This window comes from Corapipo altera, unplaced genomic scaffold (assembly GCF_003945725.1).
Source record: "Corapipo altera isolate COAL_440 unplaced genomic scaffold, ASM394572v1 1, whole genome shotgun sequence".
NCBI classification, from domain to species: domain Eukaryota; kingdom Metazoa; phylum Chordata; class Aves; order Passeriformes; family Pipridae; genus Corapipo; species Corapipo altera.
In genome coordinates this window covers 17,207,962-17,225,318 of record NW_020884873.1, presented here as the reverse complement: position 1 = coordinate 17,225,318, position 17,357 = coordinate 17,207,962, and the positions used below count along the sequence as shown (strand labels likewise).

At 42.7% G+C, this 17,357-nt stretch overlaps 1 protein-coding gene across 1 annotated transcript; it reads right to left on the bottom strand.

Moving 5' to 3' along the window:
- Positions 1 to 229: 229 nt before the first annotated feature.
- Positions 230 to 17,272, bottom strand: ADSL (adenylosuccinate lyase). Its single transcript, XM_027663052.1, has 13 exons — positions 17,011 to 17,272; positions 12,469 to 12,672; positions 11,314 to 11,358; positions 10,444 to 10,523; positions 8,508 to 8,679; positions 8,152 to 8,198; positions 7,655 to 7,745; positions 6,797 to 6,866; positions 5,616 to 5,763; positions 3,834 to 3,924; positions 2,880 to 2,969; positions 690 to 866; positions 230 to 374 (listed from the first exon to the last, which is right to left on the bottom strand). The coding sequence occupies exons 1-13, from the start codon at positions 17,164 to 17,166 to the stop codon at positions 288 to 290; spliced, it is 1,458 nt and encodes a 485-aa protein (XP_027518853.1). The 5' UTR covers positions 17,167 to 17,272; the 3' UTR covers positions 230 to 287.
- Positions 17,273 to 17,357: the final 85 nt, after the last annotated feature.

Genomic DNA, 17,357 nt, shown 5'->3' with positions numbered 1-17,357 from the left:
ACTTGCAAATATGATTTGTCAGGCAGCACCAGGCATTGCTCTTTGATAGCTGGCATTGCTTCTATAAGGGGCCAATGAAAGGTGCTATGACAAAGTTACCTTGTCACAATCAAGTGTTTCTCAATAACTCAGACAAAGAATGAAAAGCCCATCTGGAATCAAGGTGGCTGGAAACTCTGGGGGTTAAATGCACTGCAGAGAACCAAAATAGCGTGACACAGTAAACAGATCTGGGTCAATAAGGCTTTTATTATTTTCTTGTACCCACACACCTTTGCAGACTATACCTAAAGTGCCAGGTCAATTTTCCCACCCATCTTGCTTTGGTATGGAATCAGTGCTGGTCGAACCTCCTCCTTCAGGAATTTTGCCACCTGTTCAAGAAAGATAAGAAACAAAATCTGGAAAAGGGCTTGCCTTCTCCTCCCCATTCAGGCCTGCTTGTTCCACTAGGGTCTCTCTTTCACAAAGACACCCAACACTCTGATACATCCTGGGCCAAAAATGTGAAGCCCACAGAAAAGCAAGACAAGAAAGCCAAGGGAATCAAAAGAGAGAAAGATGCCTGCCTTTGTAATATGGGCAGAGTTACACAGTATGTCCACTCTCTGGCATATGAAAGGATGCAGGATGAAACAACAGAATCCATTACAATGCATAGCACCCATAGCCTCTTTCCACTACTTTACCTGTTGAGGAGCACGTCCAGTGAAGGAGGAGGGATCCAACAGGCTTTCAAGTTGTTTATGGATAGGGCTGAAGTAAGGATCAGCTCGGACACGGGCAATTAAGTCATTATCACCCCCTTCCTGTTTCACAACAGCGGCTGCTTGCTGGGAGAGAACACGAATCTTCTCATGGCAATCCTGTAGTTACAGAAGGAAGAAGATAGGAAAAGAAAAAAGTCATTCCAGTGCTACTGACACCACATGCTCATCGTGCCAACTTCTGTGGGAGGGAGAAATATCAAAGTGTACAGCCTTGGACAGCACAGCAACACCACACAGTTTGGACTGCAGCGTCTCATATACCACTACATTAAAGCAAGATTTTTTCATCTTTCCACATCTGCCCTTTGAAGGTAAAATAGTCTGAATGTCATACGCATTCCCTGTTGAATTATACCACAAACTTATGACACTGGAATCCTTTATATTTCGTCAAATTTCCCAAATACTTTTAGATGTCCCTTTGGGATTTTTTTTTCAGTTGCAAACAATGTAAAACATCTACAGATTTGGAAAAAGGAAAAGAAAAGAATCTGTCCAACCTAACAAGCAGTGAGACTATAGAAACCATGGCTTACATATGGACAGACTGAGGAAAAAAAGAACACCTTACAAACCTGAGGACCTTGAGACGTTCTGTCCCAAAGAACCCTCACATGACACTAAGACTGGCAAAACAGTTGTAACAATTTTTCTAAAAGACTTCTTATCCCTTGACTTACTGTGGAATCAATCTGTGAGAACAAAGAAACCCAAGTGTAGTCAGGGACCACCTGCAAAATCAGATGCTGCCATGCTGGCCCTAAAGTACAGCCATGTGGTTCCATTTACAGCCATGCAAGAACCTTCTCTTCATCTTCCTGTTCCCTCCAAGTGTCATTTTGCTCCAGCACTGACCTGCCTCAGCTGAACAGATCTGTCCTCTCAGTGTTTAGAGGAGGGAGCTGTTTAGTAGTGGGGAAAGGAAGTGAGTTGGGTGGGAGGTGAGGAAAGCCTAAAAAATGTGCTGTTCCAAAGTTCCCAGTACAGGAAAACAGAACACATGAATATGAACACCTTTTATAAATGTACAACTCTATAGGTGTGTGATTAAATGGCACCAGAAAGAAGCCAGGCCAACAACAGACACAAATGAATCACAGAATCACACTCTTAAGTCTAATCAAAGTAGAGAAGACTGTTTAAGAACAGGATACTTTAGAAAGAGAGCCAGCTGTAAAGATAAAGAAACTTATTCACATGATGTGACCCCTTAAAACATTTGATAAGGAAGCTTACTCACTGACCCAGTGACAAATATCGGAGACGCAGAGGAAAAAAAAAAAAAGGAAAAAGGATGTTTCCTGACTAACATCATGGCTGAGTTACCACAAGTGTTTCAGAAAACTAGAACCACATATATTCTACTCAAAGCTTCTGTCAAAACCTGTTGGTTAATTACTATCTTGCAAGTTTAACTTCTGTCCCTGATGTGGAAATAACCATAGAATTAAAAATTACTGTCTAAAAGGTAAGTGAAAATAAGGTGTTTTATTAAGATGTAAATTCAATTATCAATTTTGACCTGAATCATGACATTAAATGATAAGGAAATATAACCTAATGGTGTCTGTATTTATTTGCTAAGGAAAATATTTGATTTCAGTTTGCTTGAATACAGAAAACTGAAGGAAGTACCGTAAACAAAGCTGTTAATATACTACACTAAATTAGGGAAGAATGATACACGAATGAATGGTTCAGAATGGTCTTGCTTTTTTGTTGAAGGACTGATTCATTCTCTTTTAATTTATAAGGTAGCCAACTGCCAATATGCTCCATTTAAAGAAACCTGGCCTGTGTTTCAAGTTCCTTCAAACACTTACAAAAGGAAAACGCCTACTAGTATTTAATATAAAAATATTTCTCCCTCTTCTCCAGCAGGCAGCCAGATTAGTTCAAACACACAGTGTACCTAACCAAAGATATGGATCTCCACAACTGCTCTCCCCTCAGAGAGCAGTCTGGCTTTGCAGCACCAGTGTAATATTAATAACTCTCTGGGAGCAGGTGAAGAGCAAAGAAAGGTGAGACAAGAGCCCAGATACTTTTGTTTCTCAGGAGACAAACACCAGGCAGGGAACAAAGGTATTTCGGACACTGGATTTGTACCTGACGATTGCCCCCTGCTTTCACCATTGCCATGATTATATTCTCTGTGGCCATGAACGGCAGCTCCTGCTGGATCCTCCTCTCAATCACCTTAAACAGAACAAACAGAAAAAAGAAACAGCATTATAGAAATTCTGTAGACAAATGCGACTCCCAGTGAAGTTCTTCCACTCCCTTGGAATCTCCAGGACTGGACAATGATCACGGAATCATAAAACACTTTGGTTAGAAGAGACCTTTAAAGGCCACCGAGTCCAATCTCCCTAACAATGAGCAGGGACATTTTCAACAGGATCAGGTTGCTCAGAGCCACATCCAACCCGACTTTGAATGTTTTCAAGGATAGGGCATCTACCACCTCTCTGGACAACCACCACCCTCACTGAGAGTGTTTCATCACCCTCATTGTAAAATACTTCTTTCCTATATCATCTAAATCGTCCCTCTGTCAGTTTAAAACCATTATCCCTTGTCCTACTGTAGTAGACCCTCCTAAAAGGTTTGTCCCCATGATGCAAAGACAATTTCTCATTTTGAACTTAGCTCTGGAAATTCAGGTATTAAAGCTGATAATACTTAGAAGCTATATCTTGGAAGGGACATTACTGTGGGAAAAAATGTACAATGATTTTTTTTCTAATCTGTGTTAAGTTACAGGACTGCATGAGATCTGTCTTGACAGTATCTTTTGCTGCTAATTTCTACAGATCCATTCTGTACTTTGGGGAAAAATACCCTTTGTGAGAAATTTTGAATTTACTCTCTTTTGGTTTCAGCAAGGTATCCCTTCATGTATGTCCCACAAACAGTGAGAATATGGCAGGAACAGAGAGCAAAATTCAGACAAACCATTTGAGCTAGCAGATAAAAATGTAATCCTTCGAGTGGGAGGATTTTCATACACCTTGGCACAGCTGCAGCATTACCAAGGACGCACGTTATCTCCTGCTTTACCTTTGGATACACCACGAGTCCCTCGGAGATATTCTGCAGTGTGCTCAGGATGATGTCAGCTGTCAGGAAAGCCTCAGCCAGACACACGCGCCTGTGAAGCACACGTACCCAGAGCCCCAGTTAGCAATACAGGCCATGTTCCAGCCTACCTCAGGTCCTTTAGTTTCTGTAAATCATTCTGTAAATAGCATTACTGTGGCCCTAAGGCTGGAACTGTTCTCCTTTTTTTTCTTCTTGGTCAGTAGAGAGGGAGAGAGAAGAGAAAGGGTGAAGGCACATGTAGAAAGCTCCAAGATAATTCAGTGATTACACAGGTAGGAAAGAGCAATTTACAGTATCTTCCCCTATATGTTCTATGTTGAACTGTCTACTGATCCTACCCTCCAGGAGTAAGACATGCTGCACACTTATGCTGTGCCTGGCTGCACTCAGTGGGTAACTTCCAAAGTGATCCATGCATTTGGTGGGGGATTCCTCCAAGATACCAGCTCCTGGTCACAAAGGAGGGTCCTGACAAAAAGGAAAGGAGGGAAAGAAGAGGAGTAGTGGCAACTGAGCTGTATCAGGCAAAAGGCTCTGTGTCACAGTGCAGCAAACACAGCATCATCCATCTGTGACAGCAGGGCCTGGCCCATTCCAAACTGTGATCTTTTAAAATACCCTACTACTTGAACCTTGTGCTACATCTACGCCCTCTAACTTTATCACACTCTCTTAAAAACAATTTTGCTGGTTTGTACGTTGACTGAATTTTCTCTGGCTTGCTCTGCCTTCCAAAACACTATAGCTTTAACAAAATAAAAAAAAAAATCCAAGGCACAGATTTGTTAATTGCTTTATGAAGTGGACAAACGACTCTTTCTATTAGATGAGATGAAAATAAAATTCGAAACATTCCAATACATGTCTCTACATTTGGTAGCTATTGGGAAATAAACACACTGTATCAATCAGTATCCAATTTCTTAAATTTACATTGTTTTCTGCTGCCTATGCAGCTCTTTTCTTAATGAGACTAGCAGCTGTTAAGCCCTTTTGGGAAAAGATCTTCTATGCTTGCGTGAAATTTTATGCAGACGTTATGTTTGTGGAGATATCTTAAAAATAACATTTAGTACTAACCAAAAGATGGAAGCATTGAATTTAATTGCTGTAATTTACCTGATAATAATTACACATAATTTTTGCTCAGCTCAAAACAGTGATAATGAAGAATCATCAAGCAAAGCAAAGTTTGCTGCGTAATATCCTAAAGAGATGAACAGATTTTCCCAAAACATTATTTTTCAAAAATAAGTAGTTGTGCTCTTTCTCTAGGATCTGAACTACTTCTTGTAAAGAACATTTTACAAATAGATTAAAATAAGTTTCTTCAGATTATTTGGAGGGTTAAGGTATTACTGATAAAATCTTGGGTTATTCTTTAAAAAGTGAAAAAGACTGGGGTCAAAAAACTCACTTAAAATAGATAGGGAGGAGAATTTGAGAAATGTGAGTATTTATACTATACTGTTGAAACAGGAAGATTATGAGAGCAATACATTACCATGGTTTCTGTATCCCTCCCTCTCTCTGCTGATTTACACTGAAGAGGATCTTGGCATTAAAAAAAACTAACTGTTTTTACCTGTTCTTACAGAGGAAACCAGATTCCATCGAGACTGCTTTTGATCAAGGTGTTAGCTTGTGGTTTTAGTTTAAAAACAGTATTTTCTAAATAGATCAAAGGACCTTCCTGAACAAGACCTTCTGAATTTGCAGGGTTGCACAGTCTAAACAAACCTGTTGGCACTGTCATCCAATGTCCGCTCAAACCACTGCACTGAGGCTGTCTGGAGGGGGTCCATCACCAGGGTCATCAGGTGTCGAGCAAGGCTGCAGCAGCGCTCTGAACGCATTGGATTCCTCTTGTAAGGCATAGCACTTGAACCTGTGAGAGGAGAAAGAAGGATGGAAATGGTGCAACAGAAGCAGTGCATTCAGGAAGAAGAGATGAAGGTCCTCCCCCAGATAAGAAAAAATGTGGCAGGAATCATGGTTTTGACTAAAGCCTCAAAACGCGATTTTCTAAGGACAATATGGAATAAAGAAAATGACACCACCACCATCCCCTTCAGACCAGAAACATCCAAATGTGGGGAGAGAAAAAGTGGGAAGAAATTTTTGCAATTCTGCAAAACAGAAATACTACCCCATAAAACAAGTTTTTAATGTGGCGTTTAGCAACGATCTCTCTAGGCTACCCATGGCAACCTTGGCAGTGTTCAAGGCTCCATCTGCTTAATAACATTGCCCTTCAAAGTCAGACACTTAAAATGCTGCCTGTTGCTCTAGTGAGTGGATATCAAAACCATCTAAAGAATGCAGAGTGGCAGAAGCAACAGACAGGACTAAAGCTTAATTTGTAGATTCAATCCTATGCAACTAGTTAGAGGACCTCAACTTTCTTTCAGCCAAGAGCCAAAACTCTACATTTCCTTCTCCCTTTCTACCAATGTCAGAAATCACATAATTGGCATTCTTCTGGCAAGGGTCCAGCCTAGGACCCTTGTTCCAAATTTGTCTGCTTCTAAAGCTCAAAATGCTGAGTCGAGCTGAAAACCTACAGCTCCAGTCAGCTTCATGAGGAATGGAAAACACTAAGAACTCCTCAGACCCAAGTCTTCCTCTCTAGGCAATGAGACACACATGGCTACTTCTGCTCTCTCCCCAGACACTGGAAGTGTGCAAATACAAATCCAGATTTTAATTACTTAATATCCAGAAGCCTTTAGGTAAGGTGCTTTTTCTTCCTTCTTCCCCCCTTTTTTTTATTTTAAAAGGACCCAAAACACTAACAAGGTCAACCCCAGCTAATTTAAAGCAACTTCTGTCAGTGACATTCCTAAGTTTGTTTAAAAGGCAGCACCAACATAAATGAAAAGACACATACAGCAATCCAGGAAGGGTCTCTCATCCCTTACCAATCTGCTCTTTCTCAAAAGGCTCCTCTATCTCCTTCAGGTTGGCCAAAAGACGAATGTCAGTGCAAATCTAGAAAAGCACAAATTAGCAAACAGAACCAAAATAACACCCACCAATATATACTCCTTCTTGGAGAAGAGTCTGCATCTAAGAAGTAAACTGTGGGCAGTAAAAATTTTGGCAAAAAAAATTGACACTGCAATCATACTTCCTGTCCTAAAAATGTCAGTCAAGAAAATATACAGAAAACCACCACTGTATTAGAACAGGACTCCAAGGAGGGTAAACGTGCACAGAGTGGAAGATGGACCAGGGCAGAACACTGAAAATGCATAACAAAATTACACAGTGATTTGCAAACACAGATAATGTGTGCTCACTGAACCAGAAAAAAAACTAAAACAAAAGAAAATACCATAGATAACATTAGCCCAAGAGGAGGAAGAGGAGGGAGGGAACAGAGATAAATCACTGAAAACAATCCACAAGGACACCATTATCACAGAAGCAATTAATTAGGAGCAAAAAGTGAAATTTAAAAATTCATACACCACTAGGAAAGACATTTACTCTAATTGGATCAATTTAGCATAGATTAGACTACTATCTGGTGTGGGATTTGTTAACCCACCTTAGAATCTGTTCAGCAAACTTGCCCTATTTATCTCTGGTCTGAAGATCTTTGACATTTGAGCACTAGGCGTGTAACCAGCAGTGAATTTACACGATCACAAAGAAGACAGCTGAACAAGGAACACCAATATTTCTTGAGAAGAGCATTCTGCACTATGAGCACTTTCTCTTCAAGAGCTAAAATGTTTCCCACTCTTCCCAATGTATCCAAGTAGAGAGCTCACCTTGTGTATAGATGCCCCCAGACTGGCCAGCACAGATAGGACCCCAATGTCCACCTTGCGACTGTAGGTCTGCCCTGTGACCATGTAAGCCCTAGAAATAAGCACAGAAGCTGAGCGTTCCAGACAGACACAACAGTACTGCAAGACTTTGAGCAAGGAGATGGCTCAAAGCAGAGGGCTGTCACTCTGCCCTGATGGGAATAACTTTGGATTCAGGCTTTCAGTTTCTTGGGGCAGCATGCGGATGGGAGAGAGGAACAGAGAGGAAAAATGGACAGCTGCACTTTGACAGGGAGACAAGGAGAAGTGGCCTGTTTAGGAGGTGAAGTTTCATGCGGGAAGCTGCAACTGAGAATGGAAGATGGCAAGGGGGGATAAGTGAACATCAGCACAGATGTCAGTCTGGCAGCTTGGGGAATCTGGGCCAACACCACTGGCAGGAGTCACACTTTGCTAACACCAAATATAGATGACTAAGTATGTTGCTTGTTACATACCGCTTAAATCCTGCCTTTGCAGTCACTAATCTGTCCAGTTCTTCAACCTTGGGGTGAAGAAAAAAATAAAATAGAGCTCAAAATACAACAACTCAGTAAGGTGTCAGCAAGAGCAAAAACGATCTTTTGCTTTTCTTAGTTTACTGTCAAAACATGTTTTCCTTTCAGTGAAGCACTGCCCCGCCCCCAAATTCTGCTCACTTTCACAAAGAGCCTTGTCAGTGAGCCCCAGAGGGATCACAATGCCCTTGTGAATTTGATGCCAGAATTTCCACGTTCCCTCAAAGAGAAAACAGCATTCCAGAATGGAAAACTGCCAAGACTGCAAAGTCTATTTCCTAGGCTGTCTGACGTACTTTACTGTGGTCTCCCTCAAAGAGCTGCAAGAAGCTGGCTTGAGTGCCAGTGGTGCCTTTTACACCCCGAAAGCGGAGGTCATCCCGAGCCCGCTCCAGGCTCTGCAGGTCCATGCACAAGTCCTGAATCCACAAACAGCAGCGTTTCCCCACAGTGGTGAGTTGGGCAGGTCTGAAAACAATGAAGAACAGAATGTGAATCATTGAGGACATGCACAGTAACTCCACAAGGACCACACTTTGCTCTGAGTCTGCCATTACGACATCCTTGCAGGTTAATGCTCTGACTCATCTGAGCAGAAATTAACAAGGTTTGGCTTATGTAGGAAGATGTTCTAGTACACGTATATCCCCAGTAAATGGTACTGAAGATATGATCATTCCTTTCAGGAATAGATGTAATTCCACTAGGAGAAAACAGCAATCGTCACATCCACATGTGCCAGGAGGGTGCTCTCTGCCAGCCTGCAGGGGCCCATGACAAACAGGGGGTGCATCTGTGCCCCACCACAATTCTGCTTGCCCAGGGCAAGGGGGGCATCCTGGCTGACTTACAGCACTGGTGTGAAATTCTCAGCATAGAAACATCTGTTTTCACATTGTGATTTTAAAGGATTCCTCTCAGGGACTGTTCTGGGTTTTTTTATTTATGAAGCTGCATTCCTCAGCCCCTGGGCAAACATGCATTAACGATGCTGTCAGCCAACCCTTCTTGTAAGGCCTCCACCTGGTCACTGCAAGCCTCAACTACACTGACCCCCTGCCACTGCTCTGAGGTGGTAACAGGAGTGTTACGCAGAACCCAGCAGTTGAAATATTTCAAATTATCGACATGAACTCCAAAAACAACCTCTATACTACTTCCAAAAAAGCATATGCACATGAACAAGGCTCAGACATAAAAAGGAAGCATGTAAGATCTGGAAGCAGGGATAGGTGATCCAGGAGGAATACAAGGAAGCAATTCAACACGGCAGGGATGTGGCAAGGAACGTCAAAACCCACCTGGATGAATTTAGTGCGGGGTGTGAAAGGCAAAAAGACAGGCCTCTGCAAGTACATAAGCAGGAAAAGGGAAGGCAAGGGAAAACACAGACCTGATTGTAAACAAAGACCCCACTGACAAAGGACACAGAAAAGGCTGAGGCATCAATGCCTTCTTCGCCTTAGTTTTTATGATTTCACCTTGCATACACATCTTGAATACTCCTTTGTCCTCTTTCCAAAAGCCAAAATAAAAGTAAACACAGAGAATACTGCTCCAAAAAGCTGTAGTTGAAGAGGGCCCTAGGACTAGAGCTGATGGAACTGACATGCCATATACGGCAAGAGACAACTGACCTGATGCTTTCACTCTCCTTTGGGAGAAATTTTTAAGTGCCAGACAGAGAGTCTGACATGACCTGTCCTTAATTTCCTGCCTCTGGTGTTCCATATCACTGGGGCTTACCTCATGGTGTAGTTTAATGGCTCTGAAAACAGTCTTCGTGAAGAAGATTAAACTACCCCAACAACAGAACCACTGACATCCTGTTGTCCTTTGACTTAGTAACAAGTGGACATTAACAAAACTTTCTAAGCTGCAGTTGAAAATGACTTAGGGAAAAACAAAGAAAACGTGACTGGAAGACAGGATTACTGCAATTCCCAGTCACGCTCTTTTGAAACAGCCCAGAATATGCACATCTGTGTTGGCCTGGAAGTCATTCTTTATGAAGCTGTTTTAAAGTAACTGCTGACTCCTACTCAAAGCAACAGTCCAATTTCCTGAGACAAGCCTGGACTCAGACACAATACTCCTTTTCTGAACCACCACCAACACCTTAATGACGTCCATCAATACCAACTGCCTCTGGCCAGAGATGGGAAAAAGGATGAAAGCCAGCAGTGGCAGGTCAATTTAACCAAATGAAAGCAAAGGCTGATGGCTACTTACTGGTAGTGAGTGAAGCCCAAAGTAGGCATGTCAGCATACTTCTCAGCAAAGTCGGCCAGCCGGCTGATCACCCTTGCGAGCTGGTGGAAGCAGGAAGGATACAGAAGAGGTGGAATGAGAGAGAAAAAAAAAACAAACCAAGCAACACAGCAGCAGCTAGCAAAGCACAACATTGTGAGAAAAAGGGGAGGGAAACAACTGTGCAGCTTTTGAATAGCACCCTCTAGTTGTAGAATAGGGCAAGTTTAATTTTTTCAGGCCATGCATGCAATTTCTGCTTGCTACTAAACTCAAGCAAGAGGTAACACAAGTTGTTGGACTTCAGCTCAAATTAGTCTCATCCTCATGCCCAACCCAATCCTGCAGATGGTTCATCCTTGGGTATTCTCTTTATTCCTGGAAACGGTCAGAAATAAAGATGATTTGGGTATAACTGACACACATACAGCCCAGGGCAAACTGGATGCCAAGATGTCCAGCTCAGGCAGACAACACTGCATTACACCCCCACTATATCTGACCTTAGAAAATTGTATCATATAATTTCTTGAATGCTGACACAGTCCTAGGAATATAGTTAAAGGGAAGCCTAAACTGACCCCGAAAGCAACATAGTTGCTTTCTGAAACTAGTACCCATGGCACAGATGAAGAAGGTGCTGCTTATAATTCCCACTGCGAGCAAAGAAGCTTTGAGGAAAGACTTGAGAAAGGAAAGGAGGGTAACTGTTCACTTTCTTAAGAATAACCCAGACAGACAGCTCCTCCTAGCTTCCCAGAAAGGCTTAGGAAATTCCAAGTTAAACAGAGGCTATTACCAGGACATGAGTGCTCTCCAGTTCTGAGATACTGTGCACAACTGCCTTCTCACCTTGGGTAGCAGCAGGTTAAACCCATCACGGAGGACAATCAGATCCTGAAAGAAGCAAAGAAAGGAACTTTGGCCCATGTCTAAAGGGTCAGACATAATGTTTGGCTCAGACAGGATACATATAATTAAAATATGCTTTGTTGACTCAAAAGTCTCTTCTTGAAACAAATGCTTTGCTTTCCTTCTTGTAACAGAGCTTGCACTGAACTTGCTTATGACTGGATCCATCATTGCTCCTTTTATACTACCCACAGAAAGTCATGAGTGGTAGGAGACCTGTTTCCACCAACTGCCTATCAATGATTATTTTGAGATAGTCAGGACACCCATGGCACAACAGACTAAATCCCAGTCCCAAGCGGAAAATACAGGCACTGTAAGCTAAAGACAGCAGGAGAGTACGGGGACTGATGTGGCACCAGTCATCTTTACTCCTTCTTTTGAGACTGAGGTACAGCTAGGTCCAAGTGTCACAAGGAAGGTGATGTTACCTAAAAGCCAAACAGGTTTGCAAAGGGGTAGAGACAAAATAATCACACAGCAGCTTCTCATACAGTAAAAGCAGTTGTGAAGTTGAAATGGCTTGAACAGCAACATATATGAGAAATTAGGCTTCAGTTTGTACTAAGTTTTAGACAGGTTTTTCACAAATATTTTACAGTTCTGTAGAATGGTGGTATTTCCTTTTTCACTTAACACACTTATCCATTCCCTTGGCCACTGAAAAGCTTGTTTTACCCTGAACTAACGCAGGGGTTCCAAGCAGCAATTGGAACCTCGTGGGCCTTGTTCTGTAAGTCAGTGAACTCCTGTCATGGTGGTGTAAGTGCTAATTCACAGAGTTCACATGTTTCTGCGTGTGTTTGCAACTCACACCTCTTATCTCCTTGAATATTTAACATGCAAGCAGAGCTTAGGGAACAATTAGGTTCCAGATAGATCTTGCTTCACATCAAAAGAAAGAAAGCAAGAGGAGCTTTCCTTCCTAGGGTAGCTAGGTCAAAGGGGAATTAACTTCAACAGTAGAATTAATCAAAATGTCCGAAAATCTATTTAATATTTTATAAAGAAAAGTTTATAAAGAGCTATCAAATAAGCAACTGTAGCTTTGTTTTGCCCAGCTCTGCACACAGGAAGCTGAAAATGCTATGTTACCGTGTTATCCCCTACGTAACAGGAAGTTGCTCCAAGGTGAATGATGGCTGCAGCTTTTGGACAGCAGTGGGCGAAGGTGTGAACGTGGGCCATCACATCGTGACGCAGCTTCTTCTCTTCCTCTGCTGCCATCTTGAAGTCAATGTTGTCCAGATTTGCTTCCATCTCCTGTATCTGCTCATCTGTGATAGGAAGCCCAAGTGACTGCAAAGGGAAAATAACTTTCTATTGCCTTTTTTTTTTTACCAGTTGAACTGAGACAAGATATTTAGATCACTTACTCCCATATGACATCTCACAGAAGCATGGCAATTTGGCATAATCAAGAGCTGTAATTGCAAATGCTTCTATTCTAGGGCTCTCCAACCTTCTCCAATAGAATAGGACAGTGTTCATTCTTAGGTGTTCCTTTTGGGCTTCATACTTTCCTCAGTCAGGTAACATTCTTGTCACAAGTACAGAAAGTAAGACACATGGGAAAAAATGATATAGAGTAAGTATAGTTTAATCTTTTTTAATGAAGTTTACCCTATGGATAAAGAAAAATCCAGCTACCGTGTGACTTAACAGCTTGTGTCAGGAAGAACTCTTTGGACCACATCTAGACCTATACAGCTGTAAACAGTGGGCTTAGAACATAGGGAAAGGTACATATGTTTGTACCTTTCCAAAAGTCCTGAAGTATCTCATATCGGTCTGAACCTGAAACATTGTGAAATCAGTTATTCCATCTGGAAGCAGGAGATGAACGCTCCTAGTTCATGTCCAAAAATAATTGCTAGAGCTTTTCAGTGAGCTGACTTAAAAACAAAGATAGCAAACCACAGAATTATACACTGGTATACTCTTGGACAAGCTGAGAAAACCAGTCACAAGCTAACTGAGGAAAAAGGTCTTTTCCTGATACCGAGAATTTAAAAGTCTCACAATGAACGTGGCATTACTGCCTTTTCCAAACTAAAATGCTATTGTTCTGTGCAGTAGTAATGAGAAGTCACCAACCAGGAGGCTTCTAGGATTCAGTGTGTTTCAAAAGCTGGTTCTGCTCAGACAAACTGACTGAAAAAAATGTTTTGCAGTGGAACCTGGAACTAAAGACAGCAAGTGAAGCAGAGGTGTCCTCAAGGTCCTCATCAGATAATCAGTACCCAAAGGTATGATGTTGCAAGTGCATACATGACCACGAGTGTCCAGACAAATGAGGAAAAGCACCTGGCCCCAGACTTCTGCCTTTGATGTGCACTGATACAAACTGTAACTGCCTGAAAGCACACAGGCAACTCAGCAAGCAATACACTCCTGTGCCCAGGTTAAAACCTCATGCCTTGTTCAGACACCCACGATTCATTGGGAAAAGCTGACCACAGTATGCAGTTGTAGAAAGAAGAAATGACCTGCAAAAAAGGGGACTAGTTGTTATAGGAACACCTGCCAGGTAGGGTAGTGCCAAGACAAATGATGTCCCCATCTGTCCACAAACAACATGTGAGGCCTCTTCCCTACGAGCTTTTGCTGATATGGGCAGTACCTCAGGAAGAAAACAATCAAACGTCCTTCAAACCTGTGTACTCAAGAAAACTAAGTAGGAAAATTATGTGAGGGAGAACATGAGGTTTTCCCCAAAGCAGCACAGTCAGCGATGTGCTCTCTGGACTGAGCTTGTCATTCCTCCAAGACCGTTCCCATATTCTGATGTGCCACTATGAAAGCTATGACTGTTCATCACTATCCCTAAAGGGAAGAGCAGAGCAGGCAGATGACGTGGCAAAGCTCCTGCAAACAGACTGAGAACACTGGGCTGCTCATCTAATAAAGAACACATGACAGAAAAATAATGAAATGTAAATTGGACAAAAAAATTGACAGAGGCTACCATAGGCTCTTTTAAGAGAGAAGACATTTGTATTTTACATGTGCAAAACATATTGTAACTCAGTTTGATGCTGTAAGGTGTCAAAGCTACTTCTATGAGAAGGGAGACCAACATGAAATTTGTACTTGACTTTCAAATAACACTAAGGTCAAGAATTCAAGTTTAAAAAGTGTTAACAGAAGTATTATAATACAAATGAATTTACACAAAAAAATAAACTACAATTTGGGGATGGATATAAACTCACATGCTTCAGCTCTTAACCCAAACTTTGACTACTGTCAGTTGGGAAAATATTAGCTTCTTTTACTAATCACACACTTTGCTAAGTCTCCTCTTTCAAACTCCTGGTATTGCCTGCTGAAAGGAACAAAACACCCTATAGACTTTCTGTCAAATTCAGTTTCCAATGAAATATTTCTTCAGTTCTTATTTCACATTTTCCAAGTGGATTACTTGAAAATTTCTTCTATTAAGTAGGGGAATACTGAAACCATTTGCCTGGCCCTGTGCTTTACCTAAAATTTTATCACTAAGCTGCATGTCCTCTCTTACTACTTCTCTGCAACTTCGAGAAAACCTATGGTTAGATCTTCCTAATTCTGATTTACTGTAAGACAAGAGCAACTACTGCCCACAGTTCATTCATTACTTTTTGGGTTTTTTTTATGTAACCAAAAAGAAATGCTATGTATCTTCAGTAAGGATAACTGAATAAGCCACATATGCTTATCTTGAAATCAGGTGAGTACTGCAGTAAATAGTGCAGCCATAGTTCATTTATTATTTGGTGTTTGGCTTGGGTTCATTTTTTCCCCATAGAAATACTATGCATCTTCTATAAGAAGTTTCTTCAAAAGAAACTCTTTGTATCTATAACGAGCTGATCACTGACAGAGTTAACAGGTGCTGAAAATAGCTGGCTCTTCCTCCTTTAGTCCAAGGCTGACATTTGATGACAAACTGGTCTGGAACGAGGAGAGAGATAAAAATAGTAGTCTCCCTCTTCCCACTAAGAAAAGAGAGAAGAAGTTTCAAGATCTGTCTCTGCTTTCTGGGGAAAAAACTCCAGGGTGGCAATGAGAGGGAAAGCAAGGGTCAAGAGACAAGGGAGCCGTGAGTTCAGGGCTTGGGAGTGGAAACCTAGAAGTCTCACACTGTTTTTTTCAAGCAGATCACTTTCTCCTATCCGGCAACTTGCATATTTTGCTCTTGAACAGAAGAAAAAGTGTTGCAATTGATATATGTTTATATTGTCATGTTTCCAGCATGCAAAGCTCCTTAAGCATGTTTTCATGGTATTGGTACTTGCTATGCTAGATGACATTTGCATCGATTTGTCTGCTCACTCCAGCATCTGAACTACGAGAAAATCAAGCATGGGGTACTTCAGAAGGTGACTCCTATTTAGCACAGCTGCATAATTACACCTTCACCTTCTAAAAAACCAGCATACTATTGATGAGGCTGCTATAGCAGTATGATCCTTGGATGGAGAAGGAACATGTTAATGACACTGTGCACTGTTGTTCATTCTTCAGCAAGGTGCTTCTCTGCCCTTACACCAATAGTAACAGCCAGACCTAGCGCTTGGATTGCTTCCTAACAATCCCAGTATTTCGAAACTGGAAGCTGAACTCCGCACAAAACAAATGGGCAACTCTTGAGTCTGAAAGCTAAAGCCATTCTGTCAGGTGGGGTGGGTTTGTGTGGTTTTTCTTTGTGGTTTTTTGGGGCAACACATTACAGCTTTTTCACTGTCAAAAACCTGGTAAGAGTCTTCCTGCCAGTCACAAGGAATCAAGTTAGTGGACCCTCAAAACTGATTATGTCTCTCTTAATAATCGCTGTACACATATCCCTAATTAGGATCAAAGTAAGAAGGTTTAGCTTAAACTACATTTAAAAAACGTTAACTTCATAGATTCTACTAACACAACAGCTTGCAATCACATGGACATACTCTCAGCTGCTGCTACCTAGTAGTTGAATTAATACACAATACCCAGTCCTTTGTGGTATTTTTTTTTTTTTGGCACTCAGCCTATCAGAACCATCACAAGAACTTCTGGGGTAACTGTTCGGCCCTCTTTGTCCAAAAGTAAACTTATCTCAGAAATAAGAGCTATCTCAAAACAACTGGTTGCAGATGTAAGGGGTGGTTCAGTTGGCATGGACTGACAGCCATGGGATTGAACAGGAGAGAGGACCTCACCAGTCACACCTCCTGAAAAGCAAACAGTCGAGTGCTTCAGAAGGACAACGATGTTTGCTCAAAGGCAATCCCTCACCAAAAACTGCTTAGCAGAGCTTTTACAAAACTAAATTCACAAAGGCAAAAGTGCAAGGGGGAGCATATGAGACGAGAAGAGGTGATTTGCTGAGGGGCGATAGGTGCGTGGAGGATTGTGTACAGACAGTTGGGTAACCCTGACCCCCCCACCCCCTACGTCCCTTTCCCCCCCAAAACACGCGAGGGGGGCTCCTGAAAGTTGTTCTGGTCAGTCTTCCCGCGCTCGGTCTCGTTTCCCGAATGCAGCTCCGGGAAGGCACGGTTCCCAGCCCTCCTCTGCCAGGGCCTTGAAAGGAAACGGGACGCGAAGAAGCCCCGACACCACGCTCCCCCCTCCCCAGGCCGCTCTGCCCTCAGCGCCCCGTCCCGCCGTTACCTTCTCCGCCTGGGCGAGGTAGAGCCAGAGGCGGCGCCAGGTGCCGAACTTCTTCCTCTCGCTGAAGTTGTAGCCCATCTCGGCGCTGGCGTACCGCGACACCAGCGGGGAGCGGTATCGCGCCATCACGTCCTCCTCCTCTCCGGGGGCCGCCATGGCAGCGCCTGGGGCACAGGTCGATCGCGGGCACCAGGCAGAGCCCCCGGGCAGCAGGGGATAAGGGCGGGCGGCGGCCCCGCCCCGCGGCCCTCAGGCGGCCCCGCCCCCGCCGCCATGGCGGGCCCGGCTCGGTCGCTCGGCGCCCCCTGGCGCTCGGAGGCCGCCGCGCCGTGAGGGGCCCCGAGATG